This window comes from Neophocaena asiaeorientalis, unplaced genomic scaffold, assembly GCF_003031525.2.
Source record: "Neophocaena asiaeorientalis asiaeorientalis breed wild unplaced genomic scaffold, Neophocaena_asiaeorientalis_V1.1 scaffold508, whole genome shotgun sequence".
Lineage (NCBI taxonomy): Eukaryota > Metazoa > Chordata > Mammalia > Artiodactyla > Phocoenidae > Neophocaena > Neophocaena asiaeorientalis.
In genome coordinates this window covers 1,385,182-1,400,536 of record NW_020172179.1, presented here as the reverse complement: position 1 = coordinate 1,400,536, position 15,355 = coordinate 1,385,182, and the positions used below count along the sequence as shown (strand labels likewise).

Below are 15,355 nucleotides of genomic sequence, written 5' to 3'. Positions count from 1 at the left end.
GGGGGGGGGGGGATTTTCTGCGGAGCCTCTGAGTAGAACACAACTTGGCCCAGGGAAGCAAATGTAATCCGACAAATCAGGCTGGGAGATGATTTGTGTTCCATGCAAACAGGGCGGGCGTTGGTGGTGGTGGGGTGCTTGGGGAATCCAAACGTCTCATCAACACCTCATCACCATGTTACAGAAGTGCAGAAATGAAGACTCAGTCCAGGTTGCGCACCTTTTACATCTTAGGGTTGTTACCTAAGTATTGCTAAAAGCACACTGTTCTTTTTTTTTTAATGTTATTTTAATTTTTTACAGCTGATTTTAATTTAATTTAATTTAATTTTTTGATACAGCAGGTTCTTATTAGTTATCTATTTTATACACATCAGAGTGTACATGTCAATCCCAATTCATCCCCCACAGCCACCCCGCTTTCCCTGCATGGTGTCCATACGTTTGTTCTCTACATCTGAAAAGCACACTGCTCTTGGATGGAGTCAAGCACAACTTAAACTTTCTGAAATTAGATTTTCAACATAAATGCAGGCCTTCTCACTGAAATAACTTCTCTACAGAGTTTTTAACAGACAAATATGATAATGCATAAACAATTTCTGGAAAGACACGCAAATTACTCACTCTGCTGATTAGATGATGCTAAAGCAGTAGGAAGAGAGACTAACTTTTCACCTTAGGCCCCTCTGAAATACCTGAATCTTTCAAACCATTAGCATGTTTTACTTCATTAAGTAATAACAGAAGAAACTTTTTAGAAAACATAATAACAGATTGAGTTATATGGATTCAATATCCCAGATGTTGTATTATGCTGCTATTCTCACAGTAACAGCCATCTCTAACTGTAACAGGCATCACTACCTCTCAATTAGAAGTTAACAAATGAGGAGGCTCCCAGTAAATGACAGATTTCTAGATTAACCAAAAGTCACCAGTCTTCCAAACACTATGCCTCTTTCGATGAGGTAGCACGGTTTCACTGCATGGGTTCACTGTAGGTGTGTAGGGCCAGTTACACAGGAATATGGGTAAAAAGGGAATAGCAATTGTCGTACATTAATCTGTCAGGCATTATAATAGCCACTGAGATTTCCACAAAAGGTTCATTACCTTTCAGCAGTGAAGTTACACAAAACTTACCTATCGATTACATAAAAGTTGTCGCCATCATCACCTTGATCAATTACATGTTCCCCTTCTTTGACCAATTTTTCAAACATGGCATCTAATACTTGAGACATCTGCTCCTATTTTTCAAAAAAGAAAAGACAATCTTGGTTTATCTAGAACATGTTTAGCTTTATATTTAAAGAACCATAATTAGCTTATACTTCTGTGAACAAGCTCAAAGAAATGGAAATATCATCACTGCCATTAAGTCTTGTCAAAAAAAAAATACACAGAGGGCTTCCCCGGTGGCGCAGTGGTTGAGTCCGCCTGCCGATGCAGGGGACGCGGGTTCGTGCCCCAGTCCGGGAGGATCCCACATGCCGCAGAGCGTCTGGGCCCGTGAGCCGTGGCCACTGAGCCTGCGCGTCCGGACCCTGTGCCCTGCAATGGGAGAGGCCCCAACAGTGAGAGGCCCACGTACGGCAAAAAAAAAAAAAATACACAGAATAGTCCTCCTCACCACATACAAACCAGATGATTATATATTTACTCTCGTATTCAGTACCTGAATAAAAGTAATAATTAGCCTATTTCAGAATATTTGCAACTATCACTACTTTAATATGAAAAATTAACCACCAAGCCATCATATACCTTGTGAAATATAACCTTAGCAACTAATATGATCAAGTTAACAAAGAACTACTGCAAATATCTTTTAAAGATACCTAAACTTTTAAAAAACTTCCCTATTTTAGTCATCACTAGAATTTATATAGAGATTACCTAAATATTTAGTGAATTTAAATCCTGACTCCAATCCTTCTTGGTTTAGCACTGAAAACAAAATAGAAACCAAACCAACAAAAGCAAAACCAGAAAAGATTGTAGCCAATATTCCACCACTATCTTTTGTCACTAAGGTTCTCTTCAAGAAGCAACCATATACCACCCTAGGACAGATTTATTAAAACTGAAGCCAGAAACATCAAACCTATCAGTCAGCAACTATTTAAAAATTTTTATTCTGCTGAAGTGTGCTTGTCAAGGCTTAAGGATAAACCTTACCTAGTGAGAATGAACTAGGAGGCAAAAGAAATCTTTCCTCAGAACAAATGCAGGAACAATTCAGAAACCTCTGAATAGTTAAAAACAAATGGATATGGAGAAACAGCATGGTGCACAGTGACAGAAAAGTCAGAAGTCATAAGAAGGCTTCAAGTAACTCCCAGGCCAAAATCAATTAGTAGTATAAACAAATTAAGGAGCTGAAGACAGATTAGAGGGTGAAAAAGATGCAAGTGGAAAACACAGGTTGAAGAAACAAAATATTCTGGATCAGAGCATGAACAGACCATGTGTGATTCTCTTCTTTTTGAGACACCATTAACATTTCATAGAGACTATCAAGGTACTACTCCACAACCATGAGAATGGGAAGGGGAAACCGGAGGAGAGATTTCTAGAGCAAAGGGAAGTGAAATGGGGGCAGAGAGAGCATGCAGCCCAGAGAAGGGCAGGTGGGCCTGCAGTGTGGAGGGACTGACCACCTATCAGAGCTCCAGAGGCTCCAGACTGGGAAACACCCGGTCCGGTCAGAACGGGACTGAGACACAGCTGAAACAGGTAGACCGATTCAAAATCCTCCACGATCAGTTGATACCTTCCTTCCAAATGCCTCAACCCTGAACACAGAACACCTGGCAACCAAATATTAACCCCAATTCTTCCCAGACAAAAGATCAGAGTCAGGTTCTTGGGAGAAGCTAAATAAATAAGAGAGAACTAGAACAGCTACTGTGAAGATTGGTGCCCTGGAACAAGGACCTTCACTTGCTGGGATGAGGGGTTCCCCCATGTTAACAGCTGGCCCCCTGTCACTCAACCAGCAGGACACTGGTGGACAGCCCTGCCATACTTATTCAGGGCTCCACATCAGCTTTCCGTGGCCCCTCTGGTAGCCTACAAGACTATTATAAACAGCAGTATGACACCAAATGAGCTAGAAAATTCAAGAACAGCGATGAGCTTTCAGAAAGTTCTACTTTGTATACCCAGAGATGTTCAAGACAATGTTATATCCATGAGATGAAAAACAGGCTATTTAGAAAAAGAGCCAATCAGAGAAAAATGGGTAAGTTGAAAACTGATAACATGATTACCACATTTTTTTCTGCCTTTTAAATACTTGATTTTTGAGAGCAGTTTTAGGTTCACGGCAAAATGGAGCGGAAAGCATACAGAGTTCCATAAACCCCCTGCCTCCACCCAGCCTCTCCCCTACTGTCAACATCCCCACCAGCGGGTACATTTATTACAAGTGATGAACCTACACCGCCATCATTATCATACAAAGTCCACAGCTGACATCTGGGTTCACCCTTGGTGCAATGCTGTACACTTGGTGCGTTTTGACAAATGTGTAACATGTACCCCCCATTACAGAATTTTCTTGTAAAAGAACTAAGAAGGTGAATTAAAATAAAAACTTCAAAGAAAGTCGACAGATGAAAAGACAGAAGCTCTAGACAAAGTGATATTAGAGATAACAAAGGGGAGAAAATAATCAAAGAAATATGCGACGTATTTTCCAGAACCACAGGATATACGTTTTCAGACTGAAAGGGCTCACTCAAGGGCCCGGCACAATCAAGGACCAGAACCTCCACACACACACGATAGTGTGGTTTTAGAACATCAAAGATACAGACCTGACCTGCAAAGCTTCCAGAAAAGGGGGAAGGGGCTCTTAAAAACACAAAAAGATGTTCAACTTCTTTCAAAATAAAGAGGAATGCACATCAAAATTGAAAGGAGATACCCTTTTTCACTTGCCAGATTCAGAAACATAAAAATGTTAGACTAACACACTGGTGGAGACGGTGTGGGAAGGAGGGTTCCTCCGGCAGACGGCTGATGGGAACGGGTCTCAGAGGGGGCGCACTGTCAACAGTCGGTATCATTTCAAACACGCTACCCGTCACCTCACTATTCCTTGTCTAGGAAGTTATTCTATAACACATTTGTGAAATGACATGTGCATGGGCATTTTTCACTGCAAAATGTACATTGTAATAGCAAAGAATTGAAAACTCAAGTTTATCTACAGGTCTCTGGATAAATAAGTTTGATACATCCATGCATTGGAAAGCTATGCAGCTATTAAAAAAAAAAAGTATGGATTTTAAGACCCCTATCTTTTACTGGAGTTGCTGACAAGCACGAGAACACTCAAAGAAGGGCAATCAGGAAATATGAAACCCTGATGTAGGAGGAACTTCAGCGAACACATGCTATCTGCAGCCACAATGATGATGTCGGTGATTCCAGAGGCCAGGACTGGGACTGCTGGGTGGAAGTTTCTGGAGATTTTGGAACAATGTAAAGACCTGCCTAAGAAGGACAGCTGTCTAGCAGTGACAGGGCAAAGAGATGAGCTCCCTGTTCCTGTCAAGACAGGCTCCCCACCTTCCACATGCTGTCAAGACAGGCTCCCCACCTTCCACATGCTCAGTGGTTTTCAAACTGTTTTCTGGAAGCCAGGGACTTTGAGGAGGTGCTTCAGTGATCGATTCTGTAAACAGCTGATTTTTTTAAACCATTTTTTAGAATTGAAGTCTAGTTAATTTACAATATTGTGTTAGTTTGAGGTGTACAGCAAACTGATACACTTATACACATACATTTCAGATTTTTTCCCCTTATAGGTAATTACAAGATATTGAATATAGTTCCCTGTGCTATATAGTAGGTCCTTGTTGATTATCTATTTTATATATAGTAGTGTGTATATGTTAATCCCAAACTCATCCTTAAAGTGTGTTCTAACCACTAAATATTAAAACTAAAGTAAATCAACATGTTCGGATGGATTACATATACATTTTTTATGAAGTAATATTTCATGTCACATAAAATTAACCATTTTAAAGTGGACTAGTGGCCACAAAGTTGTGTAACCACCACCTGTACCTACTTTCAAAACGTTTCCGCAAAAGGAAACCGTGCACCCATTAAGCAGTCATTCCCCGTTCTCCCCTCCCACTAGGCCCTGGCAGCCACCAATATGTTTTCTGTCTCTATGGATTTACCTATTCTGGATATTTCATATAATGGAATCACACAATACATGATCTTTTGTGTCTGGCTTACTTCACTCATTATAATGTTTTCAAGGTTCACCTATGTTACAGCATATATCATACTTCATTCCTTTTTACGGATGAAAAATATTCCACTATATATATATACGAACACACACCACAATTTACTCACCCATTCACCTGTCGATGGACACTTGGGTTCTTTCCACCTTTTGGCTATCATGAATAGTGCGACTATGAACATTCATATACAAGTATTTATTGGCACACCTGTTTCAATTCTTTTGGATCTACACCTGGGAGTGAAATTGCTGAGTCATATGGTAATTCTATGTTTAACTTTTTGAGAAACGGCCAAGCTGTTTTCCACAGTGCTTGGACCATTTTACTTTACCACCAGCGATGTACCAGGTTCCGATTTCTCCACATCCTTGCCAACACCTGTTATTTTCCTTTTTAAAAAAACAATACCCATCCTAGTGGGGGTGAAGTGGTATTTCACTGTGGTTCTGACTTGTATTTCCCTAGTGACTAACCATGTTGAGAATCTTTTCATGTGCTTATTGGTTATCTGTATATCTTCTCTAGAGAAATGTCTATTATTCAAGAACTCTGCACATTTTAAAGTTGGGTTGTCTGTCCTTTTGTGGTTGAGTTCTAAGTGTTCTTTCTATATTCTGAATACGAGGCCCTTCTATAAAGTTCTTCTAAGAGTTTTATAGTTTTACAGCTTACATTTAGGTCTTTGATCCATTTTGAGTTAATTCTTGTACTTAGTGTGAAGTAGGAGTCCAACCTTGTTCTTCTGTGTGTGGATACCCAGTTGTCCCAGCACCATTTATTGAAAAGACTATTCTTTCCCCAGTGAATGATCTTGGCATTTTTGTTGAAATCAAATGGCCATAGATGTATGGGTTTGTTTCTTGACTCTCAACGCGATTCCATTGTTCTGTATGTCTAGCCCTATGCCAGTAACACAGTTGTTTTTTTTTTTGTGGTGCGTGGCCCTCTCACTGCTGTGGCCTCTCCCGTTGCAGAGCACAGGCTCCGGACACGCAGGCTCAGTGGCCATGGCTGACGGGCCCAGCAGCTCCGCGGCACGTGGGATCTTCCCGGACTGGGGCACGAACCCGTGTCCCCTGCATCAGCAGGCGGACTCAACCACTGCGCCACCAGGGAAGCCCAACACATTGTTTTGATTACTGCAGCTTTGAGGTATAAGTTTTGACATTGGCAAGTGTGAGTCCTTCAACTTTGTTCTTCTTTTTCAATATTATTTGGGGTGCCTCTTCTTGTATATACAATGTTAATACATTAGACAACAGCAAAACGCAATGTGTTTTCATCGTTTAGCTTTATAATACATAAACGTTACCAATTTAAACTTTTATAAAAATAAAATACTGATAAAAATAATTTTAAGAAAGAATATGAAAACTCTATAAATACAGATTACCTGTTAGAAAAAAAAAAGAACTGGGTAAGAACTCTACGTGTAGAGTTTGCTGCCACCAAAATTTTAAAAAGAATATACTTGTATATACATAGAGTAACCCTAGAAAAATATGCACGATAGTGCTAAAAGAACTTGGCTCCTGAGAAACTGGATTGCTGGGAGACAGGGATGGAAGGGAGATCTCCTTTCACTGACTACTCTTTTGTTCCTTTTGAATTTTTGTCAATTCTATATGCATACTGATTTAAATTTTTTAATTAATTGAAAAACCAAACTCTCCATTTAAACAGAGAATACAACATTACATCTTTACATGGGTAAGAAAAACTTTGAGAAGAAAGATGGTGATGGGTTTGTAGGACGTGGCTTTCATCCCCTCCCTGGATTCCCGTGTAAGCTCCAGCACCTATGTGTGAAACAGCAGCCAGGGCTGAAGACGAAGCCAATGGGAGGCAGTAAGACAGTGCCTTCTCGATGTGCTGCTAATTGGGAGTTCATCAACCCAGGCGACATACGGTCACCTATTAAAATTATGAAGTTTGATTAAATGGTTTACTAATATTTTATTTTGCTTATTATTTATATTTCAACTCGTTTAGAGCAGATGGAGGGGGACTATCTATCGGCTTTATTGATTAGCTAGCTCTAGCCCTGAATGTCAAGTGGAGAAAAGGATGAAATATAGCGCTATAGTAAATTTTTTTTTTGTTATCTTGGAATTAGCTGCACTTTAAAACATTATCACGCTTAAGAATTTGTACATGGATAAATGAAAAAGTAATCCCTGATAAAATACAGAACATCTATTTCTTTTAGAACTTCTCTATGTGACAGGTGTCTCTTCTAGTCAATCAAAATGTAATTTCCCCATAATTATGCACAGAGTGAAAAGAACGTAGGAAATATTCAATATGCAGAGGCTTATCTCGGTAACTGACAGCTACTGTAGGAAATCCACATCTTATTCGCCTACAGAATGTAAATTAGAGATTGAGCTCGGTAAAAGGGCTTTGACTCCCTTAAAAAATAACAATTTACTCTCCATTAATCAAAGAGCCTATCATATAGCATAAGAAGATTATTTCAGTTTGCCTAAAATTAGAAATATTTCAGAAGAAAAATGACCTACTGAGTCGAGCATTAAAATATTCATGAAAAGAACATCTTCAAAGAGGTTAATAATTATAAATGCTGTGCTCAATGTATGAATATACAGAACGCTAAGGAAAACTGTTCTGAGGTCTAGGAGGTGCTAGATTTTCAAGCTAAACAACGCCTTGAGGAAAGTCAAGTGAGATAGTGGATGCAAAGCCAAGACTGTTCTTCTTGCTGGTTAGTAATTACGGCTTCCCCTTCCTCCTTCCAAGTTTTTCCATTTCAGGAAACGGTACCACCTCCGCTGCCAGACACTGGGGGTCATCCGAGACTATTTCTGTCAGGTCTCGATTCATTCAGTCAGCAGGTACCAACTTCTGCTCGTCCTGAGTATTTTATGAAACCATCCCTTCCCCCCTTCTCCTTAGTTGGGCGCGTTTCTTCTCCCTGGACCGCAGCACGGCTCTTTCCTGGATCCATTTCCTGGCACGGAGGGCGTGCGGTCTCCTCACTGAGCTCCTTTCCTTTGTTCCTAACCTATCCGTCTCTCGCCTTTAACTCCACGCCCTACCCTGCCACCACAGTGACCTCAGACACACCTGACTGTTACTTTCTCTGCTTAAAATGCTACTGCCTATAGTGTGTGTCCACTGCTACGGTGCTCCTTCCTGACACGACGCGCACGTCTGAGCCCCACCACTGGATGTCTTTCACTTTAGACACCAGCGTTAACGCGCTCTGTGCTTTTCGTTCAACTGGCGATTTCCGACTCATTTTCTGAGGCTCGTCTCAGGTGGCCTCTCCAGCTTCCTGGATCCTCACGTGGGGCTGAGAGACCCTCATCCTCTCATAGCGCCCTGACCGTATTACAGCATTTATCATGTTTTACCAAATTGCTTTGTATGTGTATTTGAATCCCTCACTAAATGATAAGTTCCAAGAGCACAAGAACCATGTCTAAGTATTTTTGTGGCATCCTACGCCTTCATACAGGCCTTGGAACACAGTGGTTGGTCAAGGAATTGACCTGAAAGGAGCTGCTATATGATAGGCAGATTATATAAGTGGAATATATAATTCAATTTAAATGCATTTGGGTTATGACAAAAAATGTATACAATAAAAAACTAGAAAGCTGCTTAAAATATGAACTTAACTTAAAATCTTCAATCTGCTATGTTTGGGGAAAAATTTCTTATTCCAGGTGGTTATTTGCTGAGAAGAGTTAATTGTTACTTATTTATATTTTGTATCATTCTTAGAAGGATTTAAGATAGTAGGGAAATAAATCAAGATGGTATGAGCTCAAATTCAAAAAAGGTCTTTTGTAAACAACAATGTAAATATATTTACTTCCTCCCTATAAAACATTCAATAATGATAACTTATGAACTCTGTAATTCCATCAACGGGCTTTTTCTTTTTTGTCCCTATGAACTGTGACCTTTAAAATATATATATTGAAGACCTTCATCAGAGCAGCAAAATCTAAAAAGAGGCTTAAAAAACACTTATGTTTATAAAAATAACCATTTTAGTTAAAGATGCTCCCTGCCAGAATACACCAGGAAAAGTTTTTTTTTTAATTACTTTAAATGCAACCAAAATTTTCACAATGCTTTAAAAGAGTTAAAGTTGAAATGGCAAGAAAAATCAATTTAGTTTAGAGGATGGAATAGAATAGGCAGCATGCCAGGAAATTATCACTGGCAGTGATTTCACTCATGCCTGTTCATCACTTAGTGTTTGACTCCACAGTATCACTGTTCGGTCACTGCTGAAGCATTAAAATACTGGTTGAATTGAATAGGGAAGCATGCAAACAAAATAACATATGGTAGTACCAAAATACTGACCTCGAACATTTTCACATTGGGCTCTCGTCCTTCCTACTCAAAGTATGGTTGCGGGCTGACAGCGTTGCCATCACCTGGGACCTTGTGAGAAATGCAGACTCTCAGGCTCCACTACTGATCTACTCAACCAGAATCTGCATTTTTAACAAGATCCTCTGATGATATATAGGCATATTAAAGCTTGAGAAGCACTGTTTTTGGTGACCCTGAAATTCTCCCATGCAAAGCTCTGGCCTGAAAATACAGAACCTTCTTGGCTGAAGCCTACCCCTAAGGATAAAACTAAGGATTAATTTCACAGCTGTCTTCTGTGTGTATCTGAAGCAAAAGAATTAAATAATTAGTTTAGTTCCAATAGCAAAATTATCATCTTATACACACATAAAGTTGTATCTTTCCACTAATAATTATTTGGTCTCATTCTGGTGGGAGATCATTAGAGATCATAGTTTCGTGTCCTTTATTTCACAGAATCATTATCATTCTAGATAAATGAAATCTGAGATTACTTGGAAGCCCATCAAAATTTCACAAGTTCCTTTTAGTCACTTATTCTACTATTTAATACTACCAGGAAGATTTTCCATTCATAAAAGAAATTCCTAAATTTTCTATCTTAATCTCATCTCTTATTCTTCCATTATGAGAGAGAACCACCAGCAACCCTTTCTTTAGAGCTCCTAGTTTTGCAGACTTGGTGATAACTCTAGAGGACGTGGACCAAAGTGGACAAAACTTGTATTACGTGGCCCTAAAATAAAATCTCCAAAGTCACACAATATAATCTGTGATCCTGGAGGACATAACATTAGCATAAATGGTTTAGAAACAAAAGAGCTTTTAAAAATAATTTCAGGGTATAATATGACCCAGCATAGAAGACACTGTATAAAGCAGTACTTTCCTCTTTATAAAAATTGCCTTTTTAAAAAGACCTCATCTTAAAAGAGTGGGTCTTGATTAATGCGTTCTTCTCTAGGGCATCAATCCGAAAACTATTAAGATGTTGAGTTTGACCAAAAAAAGAATCGAGGTAAATTACCAAAGTTGACTCAGGTTTCACATGGGGAACATGGCAGCAGGGCCTCTTTCCCAACTGACCATATAGCAGTGAATAAGCATAATCCATGATGAAGGAAGCAGAGCATTTAGGTCAGGGTGAAGGGCAAAGTCTGAACAGTACGGTCACTCTAGAAATACACCCCAAACCAAAGACTAGAGATTTCAAAATCTTTACAAAGAAAAAAAAATCTCTCTACCTCTAAAGCCAAGTAAAACTTTACTTTAAAAATATGTATAATATGAAAGTCATACATTAAAATAATGACTATTACTGGGTGATGAAAGAGGCATTCCCCCATGGGCCCTGCACATCCCTACGTGTTCCTGTTGAGTGGGCAAAGAATGCAAAGCCTTAACCTCTCTTCACCTGGGCCACTTCTCAGGGCTGTGTTTGCAGCAAGTAACCTTGAGGGATGAGAAGCCTTCTGCCGAGAAACAGGCGCTCACTCCTTGCTATGACAGCAGTGACCTCCCCAGCTCCTAGAACACAACCCACTTCCTGTGCAGACATCTGCAGTGGGGCCTTTACATCGCCCTGGGTGATGTTAGCTTGTAAAGAGGGTGAAATCCAAGATCCTGCACGGTTCTCCACACGGACGCTGAAAAAACACCGTTGCTACTATTGAGATTTTATCTTACCGGATCCAGGTTCTTAAACAGCAGGATGTCTTTGCAAGCTTCTTGCAATCGATTTCTTTGATCGTCAGTTTTGGGATGTATAATCTAAAAGGACACCAAATTAACAATTAGTCTACTCACCTTGCTCTTAAGGGATAAAATTTCCTAGCAGGATATTAGAAGGAAGAACGGCTAGTGCTGAGGTTCACTTTAGGTGACTAGACATTAACTACCAGCCTGCTAAATAGGGAAAAGCAATACAGTTCGTCTCAGGGAGGTGGTGTGCATTCATCAATACAGTACTTGAAAGTTTTTCAAAGGAGTGTTTCCCCCAGGTTAGCAAGTTCATTCTGTGAGGGTCTGCATTGGCTAATCACTAAAAACACCAAGGCTCCACAGCCAGCGGGAACAAACAAAAGGACAACTTGTTGTAACAGCTATGTTGAAAATCTACACACTGCCTTTATTCTGCTTAATACTCTAATGCTGTTTCATACTCTTTACCACTGAATTTAATACTCTTTCAGGATGTAGCTCTTTCCTTCAAAACTTGATAAAGTTTCTGGAAGTGAGTAAATTCTTACCTGTATATTGCATTAGATGTTAAATACATTTTTATGCACAATGTATATAAAATAACTACGCCCACGGAGATTGCTTTTCTACAGGGAGCAAGCAATCACGCGCTGTCACACCAAGGAGACTATGGATCTGAGGGAGAATGAATCCAACAGTCCTGGTGCGCTCATCTGAGAACGAGTTCAAAGAAAACCAGTGTACTATTTGCTCAGAAACTTTCATTCCCGAGGGTAAAGGCCAACAGAACGCCTTCTGTAAGTGCGGCCAGCCAACTCTCCTGAGTCCCTTCCGACCAGCAGAAGGCTCACGGACTTGGCCCCGAAGGCCCATTCTTCTGCGAACGCGGGTACTGTGTAACTGTAAGATGAGTCTGCGAGGCAAGAGATGGTCCTAAAAGCAGAAGACATCGAGTTGGTCTCCTGGAGACCCATACACCACCTTTTCCTATTCTAACGTTGACACACAGAGTGACTGGAAGAGATGCTGAAGAGCAGGAGCCCCACCATCACAGCAACCAGGATCAGGCAGCGGTGAGCTCTGTGCCCGTGAATGCATCAAAACGCGTGACGGGAAATTAAAATCGGCATTTCAAACCCATCTCACGTGGCTAAAAATCAGAGGCCCAAGAACAATTGAGGAAATGTACGGTATATGTGTACTATTTATGCGTGTACTGCTTATATACTATACACACACAGAAAAGCAGTATACACAGTATACTGCTACATACTATTAGCCAGTGAGAGAGGACGTTGCTGCAGTTTTTCCTCTAAGGGTAAGGGATATGCAAATTTTTGTTTCCTATCTAATCAATATTCACCTCAACCTAGATTCTACGACGGCACGTGGACCCAGAAAAAGCAGATCCTCCTGCCTAAGAACTCACTGCTATACAAAAAACTTTAAAAATTTGGATATGAACTAAATCATGCCAACCAAAATTCACACGTGCCTACTTCAAATAAGGAAGGCTAACACAATAAAACAAGAAGTTATTTCTCACTTCACAAAAGCCATCTGGAACTTCGAACTGAAGCAATCATAAACGTTTGCCTGCTGAGCAGCTCTATCCTCAGAGAGAAAAGGTTGGGAATAACGTGTCGCTGATGTTGAAATGACTTCCTAGGCCCAAGATGGAGTCACCTCTGCCCGGGGTGCCACGTCAGCAAACCAAAGCTCAGATAACTCTCGTGTCCCTATAAATGCCCCGCTTTGCCAGAAACACAGTGTATCCAGTCAGCCAATCCCTAAAAGCCAGGCCAAATCTCGGCTCTACACTTACTTCCTTGTTCCTTACTCTTTATCCTATAAAAGCTTCCTACCCTCCACCCCATTTTGCAGCTCTCTGGACCCTTGGGAATGGAGACTGCCCACTTCGTGCAGTGTTAAATAATGTTTGTATCACTTAAACTGTCTTTTTAAATCATTTTTAACACCAGCTTGTACCTGCTTTACCCTTGTCATCAATTTGTCTTTCTCTCCTGACCCATTCACTTTGTATTAACACCTCACACAAAACCCCACCTTCTGCTTTGCGGCCACCTAGAGGGGTGGGATAGGGAGAGTGGGAGGGAGACGCAAGAGGGAGGGGATGTGGGGATATATGTATACGTATAGCTGATTCACTTTGTTATACCACAGAAACTAACACACCATTGTAAAGCAATTCTACTCCAATAAAGATGTAAAATATATATATATAATGGAAAAGAATCTGAAAAAATTATATATATAATTGAATCACTTTGCTGTACACCTGAAACGTTGTAAATCAACTATATGTCAATAAAAATTTTTTAAAAACCCACCTTTTTCCTCTTCTTTCTCTCTCCAGCTACTTCTCTTCTTATGAATTCATATGTCCAAATCTTGTTTCTCCATCCTGCCACCCCTACTACTGTCTACTGCCTTCCTCTTTGTTTCCCTTTTTCCTTTCTTCTGTCCACCTGCCATCTCTCCTCAGTGCCCAGAGTCCGTTATCTATCATAGCCTCCACCCCCGGCCATGAAAATCCTGCTCTGCGTCCTGGAAAGCAAACAGTCAGAAATCGGGTGAATCTTTGAAGCTCTGGCTCCCCTGCCCTGTACCAACTGCTCAGAAGACGCTCTCCTACTTCTACAGACTCATTTCCTTCTGTTGGGTTTGGTGTGATCCGACATACAAGATCTGCATCTGGATAACTAAGGCCTTGGCAATGTGCCCGAATGTGATTTTTATTATACTAGAGGCCACTTTGTTTTTTATTAAAATTTATTTCTGATTTCGGGATAAAAATCTCATTGGTTAAACAAATACTGATGTAGCACTTACTATGTGCCGAGCACTGTTTTAAGGGCTTTAAAAATTTAAAAAGGGCTTTATTACTAGCTTTATCCTAGTAAGAGACCCCATGAAGCAGGTGAATGCTAAGTGAAATGAGTCAGACAGAGAAAGACAAATACTGTGTGATCTCTCAAGAGAAAAAAAGTAAGAAAATTAACTGGCCCAGGTAACTTCTTCCATGTCACACAGTTCAGAAGCTGTAGAGCTGGGATTCACCGCAGCTGTAGGCTGGCCACAGAGTTCATACTAGAAACCAGGGTCAGCAGACCATGGCCTGAAGGCCAAATTTCTTTTTGCATGACCCCTATGCTAAGAATGATTTTACATTTTTTAATGATTGGGGGAAAAAAATCAAAAGAATGTTTCCTGACACATGAAAATTATATGAAATTCAAATTCAAATGTCCAGAAATAAAGTTTTCATGGGTCACAGCCACAGCCGTTCATTTATGTGTTGTCTATGTCTGTTTTCCTGCTATAACAGCAGAGCTGAATAGTTGTGACAGAAACAGCACGGCCCCCAGAGCCTAAACTATTTATTCTCTGAAAATAGTAAAATTCCCCCCAAAAAAAGCTTTACAGGAAAAGTCTGTCAACTCCTGCCATAACCTCTGTTGCCTTTCAATTAAAAAAAAATTAGAAAAACAGTAAGTAACACTGACTTACATGTTTTCTTTAAAGGAAACACCGTGCATCTATTTTGTTAAGCAAGGCAAGTCTGTACAAGATATTTTCATACCTGTCCAATCTATTCTCATACCTGTCCAATCTATTCTCCACACAGAGGTGAAAATAATCTTTTAAAACTTTAAATCAGAACACCGCATTCTCCAGATTAAAACCTCAATGGAGTCCATCACATTCACAGAGAATTAATCCCCACTCCTTCTCCACCCTCACCTCAGCCACTCAGCCTCAGCCACAGCTGCCTTTATTCAGAGCCTCCGACTCCTCCCACTCTGATGGGCTTGGGTCAACCCAAAGTGCACTCCTGGGCTTTTGGCAAGACACTCTCCACGTACATCCTCTGGTCTCACTTCAAGGAGCCCTTCTCCAACTATTCCATTTCATTAGGGACGCTGTTGATCTGGGGGGTTTGGTTTGGTTTTAATTCCTACACCCTGTTACACTGTCTTTTTAGCACTTCA

The 15,355-nt window shown here is 40.3% G+C and overlaps 1 protein-coding gene across 2 annotated transcripts in view; it reads right to left on the bottom strand.

The window, feature by feature from the left end:
- Window positions 1-15,355, bottom strand: part of PRKAR2B (protein kinase cAMP-dependent type II regulatory subunit beta) — a 107,744-nt gene that overhangs the window by 19,668 nt on the left and 72,721 nt on the right. For both annotated transcript variants that reach the window (XM_024761138.1, XM_024761147.1), the window contains exons 4-5: window positions 11,328-11,411; window positions 1,147-1,253 (exon numbers count right to left, since the gene is read on the bottom strand). In XM_024761138.1, the coding sequence (XP_024616906.1) occupies window positions 1,147-1,253; window positions 11,328-11,411 (191 nt within the window). The remainder of the gene's footprint in view (window positions 1-1,146; window positions 1,254-11,327; window positions 11,412-15,355) is intronic.